General features: G+C 41.9%; 1 protein-coding gene across 3 annotated transcripts in view; it reads right to left on the reverse strand.

Moving 5' to 3' along the window:
- The window catches only part of LOC111158354 (SOS Ras/Rac guanine nucleotide exchange factor 1), a 175,767-nt gene extending 161,868 nt beyond the window's left edge, over positions 1 to 13,899 (reverse strand). For 2 of the 3 annotated variants that reach the window (XM_022520337.1, XM_022520338.1), the window contains exon 1: positions 13,589 to 13,899. In XM_022520337.1, the coding sequence (XP_022376045.1) occupies positions 13,589 to 13,675 (87 nt within the window). In that variant the 5' untranslated portion in view covers positions 13,676 to 13,899. The remainder of the gene's footprint in view (positions 1 to 13,588) is intronic. The other variant, XM_022520339.1, reaches the window with a different exon arrangement.
- Positions 13,900 to 14,134: the final 235 nt, after the last annotated feature.

The raw sequence follows: 14,134 nt of genomic DNA on the forward strand, positions 1-14,134 counted from the left end.
TTTTTTTTTTTTTTTTTAAAGATTTTATTTATTTATTTGTCAGAGAGAAAGAGGGAGAGAGAGCGAGCACAGGCAGACAGAGTGGCAGGCAGAGGCAGAAGGAGAAGCAGGCTCCCTGCCGAGCAAGGAGCCCGATGTGGGACTCGATCCCAGGACGCTGGGATCATGACCTGAGCCGAAGGCAGCTGCTTAACCAACTGAGCCACCCAGGTGTCCCGAATAAACATTTTCTATAAAGAAGATACAGAAATAGCCAATAAGCACATGAATATACTCAGTATCATTAATCATTAGGAAAATACAAACCAAAAACACAATGAGATATCAGGTCACACCAACTAAGATAGCAATTTTTAAAAGAAAAACAAAAACTAAGGATAGGTGAGGATGTGGAGAAATTAGAACCTTTGTGGATTACTGGTGGGAATGTAAAATGGCTGCTGTGGGAAACGGTATGGTAGTTCTTCATAAAGATAAACAGAGCATGGCCAAATGACCCAGCAATTCCAATTCTAGATATATACCCAAAAGAACTGAAAACAGGACTCAGATATCTGTACTCCAATGTTCATTTGCAGCATTGTTTACAACAGCAAAAAGACAGAAACAACTCAAGTGTCCATCAACAGATGAATGGATAAACAAAATGTGGTATTAACATACAATGGAATACTACTGAATCCTAGGAAGGAATGAAATTCTGATACATGCTACAATATGAATGAACCTTGTAAACATACTGTGAACTAAGTCAGACACAAAAGGACAAATCTTGTATGATTCCACTTACATGAAATATTTAGAATAGGCAAATTCAGAGGCAGAAAGTGGATTAGAGGTTACCAGGGGCCGAGGGAGAGGGAAGTGGAGAGTTATTGCTTAATTTGTACAGAGTTTCTGTCTGGGGAGATGAAAAAGTTTTGGAAATAGATAGTGGTGACTGTTGCACAACACTATGAATGTAGTTATTGGCACTGAATTATACACTTAAAAAAAGTTAAAATGGCTAATTTTACGTTATATATATTTAAAATTAAGAGAAAGAGTTGTTAAATGTATGTACAAAAATCAGAATTCTACCAAAGTCCTTAACCAAAACAGGTGTGAATATAATTATCAGTAAGTGAATCCCGTTACAAATTATTTGGCCATACACAGAAATCAATTTACTTGCAAATGATTTATTATAAGTAAAATGGAAAATGAGTCTTGTCTATATAGAAAGGGAAAAGTTTATTTTGGGCATTATAAAAGAATAACTAGAATTATTAGCTTATTACAAAAAGTCTTTGTTAACGAAAAACTCAACTTTTCTTTTTATCTCAAGATGTCTATTTATTTTGAACCCTGAAGAGGCAAACTCCTTTCTACATACTAAGTATAATCTCATTTGCAGTTGGGATGCTTTAACATATAGGGCAGATTACAGACTTTGTTTTATCACCAGATACAAGTTTCATAGAAACATCTGAAAATATATGAAAATATATAATAGAAAAACTGTTTTATTTTGAATTGCATATCCATAATGCTTGCTAGACAGTAAGTGCTCAACAAATTTAGTGAATAAAACCAAACCCAGTCACAATCAGCAGGAAAGCAACATTAAAGAAACTTTTTTTTTTAAGATTTTATTTATTTATTTGACAGAGAGAGAGAGATCACAAGTAGGCAGAGAGGCAGGCAGAGAAAGTGCGGGAAGCAGGCTCCCCGCCAGGAAGAGAGTCCAATGCGGGGCTGGATCCCAGGACCCTGAGATCATGACCTCAGCCGAAGGCAGAGGCTTAACCCACTGAGCCACCTAGGCGCCCCCAAAGAAACTTTTTCAAAATCATCTTCCTGTTACACTTTTAAAATATCTGTTTTAAAAAATAATATATAAGTAATTCAGAGTCCATAAAACCAATACTTTAAATTACTTTTCTCCTATGTATATCCCTATCCCCAATGGGAAGTTACCAGAATTTGACTTTATGAGGAATTTCTTGTACTGATTTGTGTTTCTCTGCCTCTGAGGCAGCCCAAGCCTAGAAAGGAAAATCAATAAGCAGTCATCTTTGTGGCTGGATGGCTGGACTACTCAAGGTAGTGCCAAAGTGCTCCTGGTTCACGAGTTCATGTAGTAGTAATAAGGGTATCATTTGCATTGTTTTCTTTTGCCTTTACTGCTTTGTTTGTGGTTTTGTACATTAAAGGTTTAATTATGAAATAAACTTGAATGTGAAATGCAAACTTTGCTTGACAGCTATAAAAACAAACTATGCACATTAATACCAACAATAATTAAGTTCTGACTTTCAGAACTTACCCTAAGATATCTTTCTTTAAAGCATAAGGGACTTGGGGGGAACAAAGGACGCACTTTAAGTGGGGGAAGACTGTAACTGAATTATTCCGCATCAAGCAATGTACGGCCACAGAGGCAACCCTGGCTGGCTATGAGCCTCTCAGATCACTGACTACAGGAAAGGCAACCGACGGAGACTCCAGCGGCTACGCTATGAAATCCATCCCCGTGCTCCTGCAGAGGCCACACTTCTCAGTGGCTGCGAATGAGCAGGCAGGCACACTGAAGCAGGCCTATTCCCAGGAGATGAGGAATTCCTATGACAAGCAACTTTCACTCAAGAACTTCCTGAGGCCTTGGTGAACTTTCCTTAGAACTGCACTGCAGTGTAAGACACTTTCACCCCAAGTTCCTTCCTCCCTTCCCTCTCTCCCTCACTTGGAGTCAGACTTGCATCACAGTCTAAAGACATTCCCTGACTCCTTCCCCATTTTCTCTTGCAAGCATTTCTAATAAATTTCTTGCACGTCCAATCCCATCTTGGCATCTGCTTCTCCCTTGCAGTACACACTAATAAAGAAATCCCGCCATTTCGGGGCACCTGGGTGGCTCAGCTGGTTAAGCGTCCAACTCTTGATCTCACCCCGGGTCTTGATCTCAGGGTTGATGAGTTCAAGCACTACTTAAACAACTAGCCATGAACTACTTCTAAAAATAGAGTATTTGCTTACCTATTTGCTAAAATGGTATATACTAAACATGGCAATTCCAATGCCCTTTGAAGTTGAAGATCTCGACTAACACCCAACTCGAGGGGACACTCAGAACCACACGCAATTCAACAAATGTGTCCTGAGCAACTGCTATAGGTAAGAAATACGCTATACGGAATATAGGGCCCTATTCGTAACCTCAGGTAATTCTCAATAGAGAGAAAGAGCAAAGCTACAGATCCCAACTTTGAAGGACAGACTGCCATAGTACAACTGAAGTCTAAAGTACTAAGTGAATTAAGAGATTCATTCTACTTGGGGGATGGAGTTGTAGTAGGAAGCTTTGATGGAGAAAATGGTATTTGAAGTGACATTTGAAAGACATTATCAGAGCCTTCAGGTTGTTACCTGCCTGTAATTCCTGAGGACAGTCCAACAAAGACACCTTCCATGCTTGCCATACTTGGCTACCCCCAAAGTGTAAATCCCTCCTAACACAATCCTCTCACACTTTCTCAGTACCAGAGTACTGAAGCCTTCTTAGTTCTCCACCTAACATGCTCCTCTCCCAGTATGTCCTTTTTCATCCCATTCCCACCAAGACCTCTAAGGCAGAAAGTGAGGAATAAGTCTTGACTCCTCTCTTTCACTACTTTGTCATTCAATCATCAGTCTACCTCTACATCTAAAATCTAATTTTCCCCATCCCCACAGCTGTTGCCCTAGTCAAAACCGCCATCAACTCATCTTCCTGACTACATCTGGCCTTCCTGACTACAGTTCTACCACCATTTAACTTATGCTCCACAGAGCAGCCGGTGAGCCTTCAAAATTCATTATCTGGGGGCACCTGGGTGGCTCAGTTGGTTAAGCCTCCGACTCTTGGTTTTGGCTCAGGTCATGATCCCAGGGTCCTGAGACTGAGCCCGATATCAGGTTCCATGCTCAGTGGGGAGTCTAGTTGAGATTCTGTCTCTCATTCTCTCTCTGTCCCTTCCCCCAACTGCTTGAGTGTGCACACTCTCTCTCCAAAATAAATAAAATCTTTTTGAAAAGATCCTAAGATCTGTCCCCATGCTCCAGACTCTAGCTACTCAGGACTCCTAAAATGCTGAGCTCCTCTTGCACTCCAAGCCACCACAAATCATTTAACTCTTCCTCCTCATCCTCACCTGGCTAACTCCCACTTCCGCCTAAAACATCACTTCTGTCACACCCAAATATAAACACACAGGATAGCGTGTGTTTATGGGTGGCTCAGTCGGTTAAGCGACTGCCTTCAGCTCAGGTCATGGTCCTGGGGTCCTGGGACAGAGTCCTGCATTGGGCTCCCTTCTCAGAGGGAGCCTGCTTCTCCCTCTGCCTCTGCTGCTCCCTCTGCTTGCACACATGCGCGTTCTCGATCATAAAGACAAACACACACACACACATACACACACAGGATAGTCTCCAAGCTTCCTATTGCCACCCCAAGACTTTGACTTCTCAGCCCCTTCCTTTGTGGTCTACACTAGCTTTCCATTAACTAGCGCCCTTAAAAGTCTTACTTTTTTATGCAGCAGAACCTTTTTTTTTCTAATGTAATCCTATGCAGAGCCCTAATATGTAAAAGGGCTAAACTTCTCAGCTTAAAGCATTGGTTTCAAAGCCCTCTTCATTCAGCCTCCTCTATCCTAAGGCACTCCTTCCGTAAAATCTAAGGTGCAAGACAATTAAAACACCACAGTACTATATTATACTGCCTACTCAAAGGAAGCAATACAGTACAGTAGAAAGAGTTATTTTTTGAAGCCAGACAGACTCGGGTTCAAATCCTGATTCTATTTCTTATTAGTTATAAGATCTTGAGCAGTCTACCTCTCTAAGGATCCATTTCCTCAGCTGTAAAACTTAGCTATAAAAACAGATAACCAGGGGTGCCTGGGTGGCTCAGCGGGTTAAAGCCTCTGCCTTCGGCTCAGGTCATGATCTCAGGGTCCTGGGATCGAGCCCCACATTGGACTCTCTGCTCCTCAGGGAGCCTGCTTCCTCCTCTCTCTGCCTGCCTCTCTGCCTACTTGTGATCTCTGTCAAATAAATAAATAAAATATTAAAAAAAAAAAAAAAAACAGATAACCATACTCACTACTTCCATTCAACATTAGGTTGGTGGAGGTCCTAGCCAGTAAAATAAAAATAAATATCAGATTGTCTGTAGTTACAGATGCCATAATTACACAGAAAATTCTGTGGAATCTACAACTACCAGCAAAATCAAAGGATATGAGAACAACATATGAAAAGCAGCTTTATGTTTGAATATTTGTGACTAACAATTAGAAAATAAAATTCTAGGGGCGTGTGGGTGGCTCTGTTGCTTGAGCACTGCACTCTTGACTTTGGCTCAGGTCATGATCCCATCGAGCTCCCCACTCAATGGGGAGTCTACTTCTCTCCCTCTTCCTCTCCCTCTGCCCCCCACCATGCTCCCATGTGCGCTCTCTCTCAAAATAAATAACTAAAATCTTAAAAAAGAAAACTCTGGGGCGCCTGGGTGGCTCAGTGGGTTAAGCCGCTGCCTTCAGCTCAGGTCATGATCCCAGGGTCCTGGGATCGAGTCCCGCATCGGGCTCTCTGCTCAGCAGGGAGCCTGCTTCCCTTCTTCTCTCTCTGCCTGCCTCTCTGCCTACTTGTGATCTCTGTCTGTCAAATAAATAAATAAAACCTTTAAAAAAAAAAAAGAAAAAGAAAACTCTGTAACAATTTACAATAGCATCAAAATACAAAGTATTTATGGTTAAACTTCACCAAAGACATGTAAGACTTCTACATTGAAAACTACAAAGTGTTGCCGACAGAAATTAAAAAGTCTTGGGGCGCCTGGGTGGCTCAGTTGGTTAAGTGCCTGCCTTTGACTCTGGTCATGATCCCAGAGTTCTGGGATCAAGCTAGCTGGCCAGGCTTTCTACACAGCAGGGAGTCTGCTTCTCCCTCTCCCTCTGCCCTGTCCCCAGCTCATGCTTGTGCTCTCTCTCACAAATAAAATCTTAAAAAAAAAGAAACGAAAAGAAAAATTCTAAATAAATGGAGAGATATACCATGTTTGTGGACCCAAAGATTGAGTATTGTTGCCAGTTCTCCCTAGTGATCAATATATAGATACAAAGCAATCACAATCAAAATCTCACCAAGATATTTTGGTACAAACTGACAAGACAGTTCAAAATTTATAGTGAAATCCAAATCTAGATACACTAAAAGAGTATTTTTAAAGGAAGAGAATTGGAGGATTTACACTATCTAACTTCAAGACTTACTATAAATCTACAAATAACCAATAGTGTGAACGTAAACTGGTATAAAGATAAACTGATCAATGGGATAGAATGCAAATGTTTGGATATATATTTACATAAATATATATGATATATATTCATTTAATTTTCACAAAAATATCAGTCCAACAGGGAAAGAAAAATCTCAACATACAGTTCTGTAATAACTAATCAGCATAAAAAATGAACCTTAATTCCCACTTTACATTTTAAACAATAATTAATCTGAAATGGACCACAGATTAGGTAAAAGCTAAACCTATATAAAGTTTTTAGAAAACAGTATTAGAATTATCTTCATGACTTGGTGGCAAGCAAGGGGTTCTTTAAACACAGAGAGCAATAACCTTTAAAAATAAATAAATAAATAAATAAATAAATAAATTTGACTCCCTTGATATTTAAAACTCTGCTCATCAAAAAACACCATTAGGAGAATGAATAGACAAACCAAAGGATAGAAGAAAATATTCATAAATTTTTTTTTTTTATAAAATAGTTATCCAGGATATATAAAGAACTTTTACAACTCAGTACTAAAAAGAACTCAAAATTTTAAAATGGGCAACAGATTTATGCAGACTGTCCAAAGGAAATAAGAATGGCCAATAAAGGGGCCCCTGCGTGGCTCCGTTGATTAAGCAACTGCCTTTGGCCCAGGTCATGATCCCATGGTTCCGGGATCGAGCCCTGCATTGGACTCCCTGCTTCTGGGGGAGCCTGCTTCTCCCTCTCCCTCTGTCTGCCACTCCCCCTGCTTGTGCGCGTGCTCTCTCTCTCTCTCTCTCCTCTCTAATAAATAAATAAAATCTTTTAAAAAAAAAAATGGCCAATAAGAACATGAAAAGGTGTTCAATATCAGTCACCAGGATAATGCAAATTAAAGCCACAACCACTACACACCCACCACAGTGACTAAAATTAAAGACTGATAACATTTAATACTGGCAAAGATGTGGAGCAATGGGAACTATGAGAGTTGCTGGTGGGAATATAAAAGGTACAACCACTTTGAGAAAAGGTCTGGCAGTTTCTTGAAAAACTAAACAGACACTTTATGAGCCATTTCTCCTGGTACTTACCCAAGAGAAATGAAAACACAGTCCTACCAAAAAAAAACTTGTATAATAAGAACTTTCATGGAAACTTTATTCATAATAGCCCCAAACTGGAAATCTCCCAGGTATCTAACCACTTGACAAACTCTGATACAGTCCTATGACAGAAAAAAGGACTGAATTTCTGATAAACACAACCTCAAAGCCGTACCAAAAATATATGCTGTATGATTCTATTAATATGATGTTCGAAAATAGTTACGATTAATCTATGGTAGGATGATAAAAGATCAGAACAACGTTTGCAAGGACTGATGGATAAGGCACTTGAGGGAAATTTCAGGAGTGACAGTAATGTCTGATATCTTGATAGAGGCTTGGGTTTTATTTGTCAAAACTCATTAAATGGTAAAATTAACACTTGTATATTCCACTGCACACAGATTTTACCTAAAAAACAAAAAAACTATAAACAAATACTGAACTCTAGTTAATGACATGCATACTGAAGTGTTTGGGGGTAAAGTGTACTGATGTCTGTAACTGACTTTGAAATGCATCAAAATGTAAGATGGATTGGTGGATGGAGTGAGGAATGGATAGGCATGTGACAAAATGTAAATTAACATTTACATTTTACATTATTAAAATTGCACATTTCTATGTTTGCATAGTAAAATGTAAAATTATAGAATCTAGGTGATGGGTATATGGGTGTCTTACTGTTTAATTCTTTCAACTTTTCTGTATATTTAAAACTTTTCATAATAAAATGTTGGGTAAAAAACTTAATCATAAGACAAAAATATTCTAAAATGAAGTGAGAAGTTTTTTCCTATTCTACCCACAGTTGTGATATAAAACATGTTACGAGGAACAGGAGCAGTTGTCACTTTTATTCTTTCGCTGAAGCATCCTAACTGCTATGATTTCTGCACCTCATTGCCACTGCTGGATCAGAGTCCTCCTTTCCACTACAACGTAAGCCATAATCCTTGTGGATTTCGCCATCATCCATATATATAATACACCGATCCATCATTCAATACACAACTTTGGAGCTCCTAATTGTCTTATTTCTCTCATCTCTGGAATCCTAACACCCTAAAGTATAATTATCACCTCCAATCAGAATGCCCTATCTGCTCTCACGACCCTCCTCTTCCAACTCACCAAGATTCCTAGTCCATGGGAGCCTTCATTTATACTTCCATGACCTGCTACCTGTCTTATAGCTTTACCTCCTATCACCTGAAATATTGGTACCCTCTTAGTCTCTACTGCAGCCACCTGCAACCAGTGCTTCTGTGCTCCTTTACCTGAACTGACGAGTGCTGCTGGAGGAAATCTCATAACCAGACCAATGAATGCTACTCCAAATTTCTGATCTCCACATTCAGGACTGCTCAGCAGTTGGCTCCTTCTCCACACTCCACAACTGCAATTTCAAAACTTGACCATGCTTCTTAGACTCCTTACTCATATCTCTTTCCTCACTCTATGTCAAGAATCTTGCCTCTTGTTTCAACATGAACTCGCGGCTCCCCAACCTACAAACCCATCTTTATCTCTTTCCCTCCCATCTCAGAAAAAAGGATGCCTTCATCTCTGCTAGAGGTAGCATAGCATAGTGTTTAAAAATGCAGACTCTCTTGGGGCACCTGGCTGGCTCAATTAAGCGTCTGGCTCAGGTCATGCTCCCAGGGTCCTGGGATTGATCGCCACATCGGGCTCCTGCCCAGCCAAAAGCCTGCTTCTCCCTCTCCCACTCCCCCTGCTTGTATTCCCTCTCTTTCTGTCTCTCCCTCTTTCTATCAAATAAATAAATAAAATCTTTTTCTAAAAAAGCCCATAAAACTCTCTAACCAAATTACTCTTTCCAAACCTCAGGGGTTTTTTGTTCAACAAGTTGCAAATATCTGAGTTGTACAATCTGTTAAATTTTAACCAATGTATATAACCCTGAAACTATCAGCACAATCAAGAAATGAACATAAAAGCCTCCCCCTAAAACAACTACTGACCTTTTTGTCACTGTAGATTAGTTTGTAATTTCCAGAATTTTATGTAATTATACAGCATATACTCTTTTTGACCTGGCTTTCATTCAGCTTAATTATTTTTGAGATTTAGCCACACTGCTATGTGTTCTCAATAATTCATTCCTTTTTATCACCAAGTAGTATCCCAATGTATGGCTATTTCACAATCTGTTTATTCATTCATCTGTTAATGGATACTGGGTTGTTTCCATTTTTTTTTTTTTTTCTGAATATAGCTGCCACAAATATCCTATATAAATCTTTGTATGGATAAAGGCTTCATCTATTCTTTTTTTAAAGTTTTATTTATTTATTTGAGAGAGAAAGAGAGAGGAGAGGTAGAGAGAGATAAGGACTCTCAAGCCCACTCTGCACTGAGCTCAGAGCCTGTCAAAGGGCTTGATCTCATGATTATCAGATCAAAACCTGAGCTGAAACCGAGAGTCAGACACTTAGGTGCCCCAAGCCTTCATCCATTCATTCGTAAGGCTTTACTTACACCCCTGGAAGTCCCAAATCTGCAGTGACAGATACCAAAAAAACAACTGCCAGCTTGACAAGCCCACTCGGATAAGGGAAAAGGACTTTTAAATCAACATGTCCCAAGCTCAGGTTTTTATGCCACTGTCTTCACCTTCAACAGCTTCTCCTTCATTCTCTGTCCTGATTAAGGCAATACAAACCAGAAACTTAGGACTCTTCCTGCTTTCTTACCATTTGCCCTACTCACTCAGTGAGTTACTCAGTCCTGCCAATTCCACCTTTTAAACATCTCTCAAAATCCATCCCTACATTTCCATCCTAGTTCAAATGCACCCTTAATTCAAACACATATCATCTCTTGGCTGGACTATTAAACTAGCCTTCTAACTTTTCTCCTTACCTCAGGTCATTTTTCTCCAATCCATTTTCTATTCTACAACCAAAGTCAATTTTCTAAAATTCCAATCTGATGTTACTCACCTATTCCTCAATGACTTTCATCCCCTCAAGATAAAATTCAAACTCCTTAGTTTAACATTCAAAAATTCTCTATAAACCAGATTCCTCTCCAAACGCATCCTCTGCCACTTTCCACCCTGTTCTAAGTTAGTCATTTCTGGATGATGTCATTTACCTTTTAATCCCTAGTGCCAAGGGCATTACCTGGTCTGTAGTAAGCATGACATATTTGTGCAATAGGTAAGACAGGACTTAGACTGATGTAGTGAGACATTCTAAGCGTAGTCAGGAAAGCAGTTGTCCAGTCTGGCTGAGACATACAGAATATGAAAGATTATGGTAGGCAATCCAGTCAGAAAAGCAGGATGAAGCCCAATCACCGATCAAGATCAATTCCATGCTAAAGACTGTGCACTTCATCCTACACCCTCAAAATACATCAATCGTTCTGTTTTTGTTTTTGTTTTGATACAGTGGTCTGGGAAAGAGGACTCAGAGTAGAAGGTAACAGATTAGAAGACATGTCAAAGGGAAATAAATCTATGTTTATTGTGTTATATGCTGTGCCGGGGTATGGACAGTAATGTAAAGGAGAGAAGTCAGAGATGACTCCATTTTGAACCAAATAACATAATTAAGCTATTAATCAAGAGGGATTTTTTTTTTTTAATGGTCAGTGGAGACAGAGACAGGTGATGGTTTTAGTTGAGGTGTTCCTTCACCCATTCATTCAAACATAAGTGGCTACTAGCAGGTGTCAGGCACTGCATGCCTAAAGGATGAAGAGGGTAAAATACTATTCCTTTTCTCAAGGACCATCTAATCTAGTTGAGGGATGGGGAAGACAAGTAAATAGGAACTTACAATTCATTGTTAAGTGCTAGGGTTGGGACTAAAAGAAAATAAAAACGATCCAACTCAGCCCTGAGGATTTGAGAAAACAATGAGGTCAAATTAGCGTTAGGCCAGACAAAGGGCAGTTCAGGTAAAGAGAGTAACCTGACGACAGAGCCTCAGGTAAAACAACACAAACTGGGCACATCTGCAAATAATAAAATAAGTCTAAAGGAAGAGTTCAAGATAAGGAGATGTCCACATGGACGGTCTAGCAGGCAGCTGAAAATGCAGGTTCTGGGAGTGAACAAGAGCACATCCAGATATGCAATAAAAATCGTAGATGCCTTCGAGTCCTCATCAGTGGCTATCTCAAAAAAGAATTGGAAGAACCTTTCTTATCAGCTACATTGTGTATACTTCCACCTCCCCCCAGCACTTCTGTCCTGCATGGGCATCTCTGTTTCAAGTTGAAACTGTTTTATGTAAATAGGTCACAAGGACTGGCGGGGACTGTGGTGAACTGGAGATGCACGCCCGGGCTGAAGAGGAAAGCCTTTCACTCCAATCCAGCAGTTCACTGTCTTGCCCAAATGTGGAGAGATCTTCTCATTCTTCAAGAAAAAACAAAAATTCGGATTTTATGTGACATCTCTCACTTTTAAATACTGGCAACTAATTACATTAAAAGTCTGTAAATCAGCACCCTGCCAGCCAAACAAAATGCTTCTGTGGAAAGATACCAGCAAGGGCCACCAATGTGGCAGAGTTGGACCTGGTCTGCCAACTCCTGCAATGCTCTTTCTACCACTTCACAGTACCCTCAACTAAAAGTATCTTGATGGTACCTGGGACAGGAGCTGTTTGCTACTAAACAAAACAGCCCCAAACTGATAGTGTTTTATGAGTTCTTTTGTATGTTCTCAACAATTTTTCTCTCTTCCCCACTCCACTCCACCTCCATCACTCCCAGGCTTGTAACATGACTGAGACCTCCTACTCCCCTCTTACAGCTAAGACGCCAAGCTTGCAGGTAAAGAAAAAGTAAAAAAAAAAAAAAAAAAAAAAAAAAAAAAGAGTGAGAGCCCTGATGGGATTTCTAATGAATAAAGTATAAAAGAAATATGGCATCTCTTTGGTCTTCTTAGAAAACAACATCACAGAGATGTTTGTTACTTACTCAGACACTTAAGGAAAAAAGTCAGTAACTTATATCCAAAAAAAAAAAAAAAAAGAGCAAATCCTGCTAACACACTAGTTTCCACTGTAGCCTCCAAGGATCTTGGGGGTGGGGGAGAGGAGGGCAAAAGGGAAAGTAAAAGTTGCTGGCCTTTGGGAAACATCAGGCACCTTTTAAGGCACAGTTTTTAAAAGTGCAAATGTTTAGAACAAAAGGTACACCACAATCTCAACTTTTGGTAGGAGTAAAAATATAGCCTCATAACATAAAACATTCTTTGAGCAACAAGAAATTGGGATTAAGAAACACTACTAGAGTAAAGCAATCTCTGTATTTACAAAAAAAGGTAAAAGGGACAAAAAACACCGTTTTAATGTTCATTCACACACACCAGTTTCTGACGTTTTAATGTATATACTAAGTCACAATGCGGCTTTAGAAACTTTTAAAATGTAGCAATATTTCCTAAATGTACTAAAACATTTAAAAGCCCAGATGATGGGAGTATACAACTTTAGGTAACAATGTGGCAAACGTGAAGAAACACAAAACGGCTAAAAATTCAAACCAACAAAACAAAAGATAGTACCAAGATTCTCAAACTCTCGGGGGCAAAAACAAAAAACAAACAAACAAAATCAAAAACAAAAACAAAAAAAAAAAGTGGCATGTGCACCCGCCCCTGTTAACCAGAGTAGTGGGGAAATTCAGGGGAATGAAGAGTGATTACAGAGGGCGAGCAAAGCAGGCCATGTTCCTGCTGGCGAGCGAGCTCTGCAATTACTTAGAGCAAGCGTTATGGCTAGAGCATTCTCGAGCCCACTAAAACCAGCATACTGGACACCTAAAACCGGAGGCTGACAGCAGCTCCAGCGTAAGACCGAGAAGGCGGAAAAGTGGCCTGCTTTGACCTCCACTGAAAACGGAGCCTCCTCCAACTCTTGTCTCTGAATCAGGGGCAGGACAGGAACCTCTCAGAGGTTGGATTATTCGGACAAACTCTGCCGGGCTCCCTGCGGCCTTCCCACACACCGGGTGAATGTCAACACCGAGCCAGCGAGTGTGGGGGAACCTCTCAGTGTGCGCCGTCCTTTCTGGGAGGCGGCGAGACGGGGAAGAAAGACGGCCCTGCGCGCGCCCCGCCTCCCCAGCCCTTTCCCGGCCCCGCGCCCTCGCAGGGGCTGCAAGCCGGGAAGCAGGGTCCCGCGGGCTCCTCACCTTTTTCAGCGCCGGCACCAGCAGCCCCCGCCACTTGGGTGCGTTCTCCTCGCTGAAAAACTCGTACGGCAGCTGCTGCGCCTGCATGGTGCCCCCGGGGCGCCTCTGGGCGGGGAGAGGGGCGGCGGCGGCCGGGCCGGGGAGCCGCGAGAGGGCGAGCTCGCAGCACCGAACAGGGCCGCGGCCCCACCGGACGGCCGGGCCCCCTCGGGGCGCCGCGCGGCCGGGCTAGCCTTGGAGAGGAGGCTGAGGGGCGAGGCCCGCGCCCGGCCACCCACCCGACACGGGCACCAGCCGTGGATAGCGAACGCAGCCCGCAGGCGGCGGCGGCGGCATCCCGCACCACCGCCCCGGGGCCGGGCCCCCCACCCCTCCCCGGCCCGCCGGCGCCGCCCCGGGCTGCCCTCCGCCGCGGCCGCCGCCCGCCGGGGCTACGCTCCCGGGCCCGGCCTGGCCCAGCGGCACAGCCGGCGGCTGGGGGGAGGGCGTGTGGAGGGACGCTTCGGCTGCGGCGCCCGCTCCGCGCAGCGGGGACCCCGAAACGCG

This window comes from Enhydra lutris, unplaced genomic scaffold, assembly GCF_002288905.1.
Source record: "Enhydra lutris kenyoni isolate GAN:26980312 unplaced genomic scaffold, ASM228890v2 scaffoldscaffold59, whole genome shotgun sequence".
NCBI classification, from domain to species: Eukaryota; Metazoa; Chordata; class Mammalia; order Carnivora; family Mustelidae; genus Enhydra; species Enhydra lutris.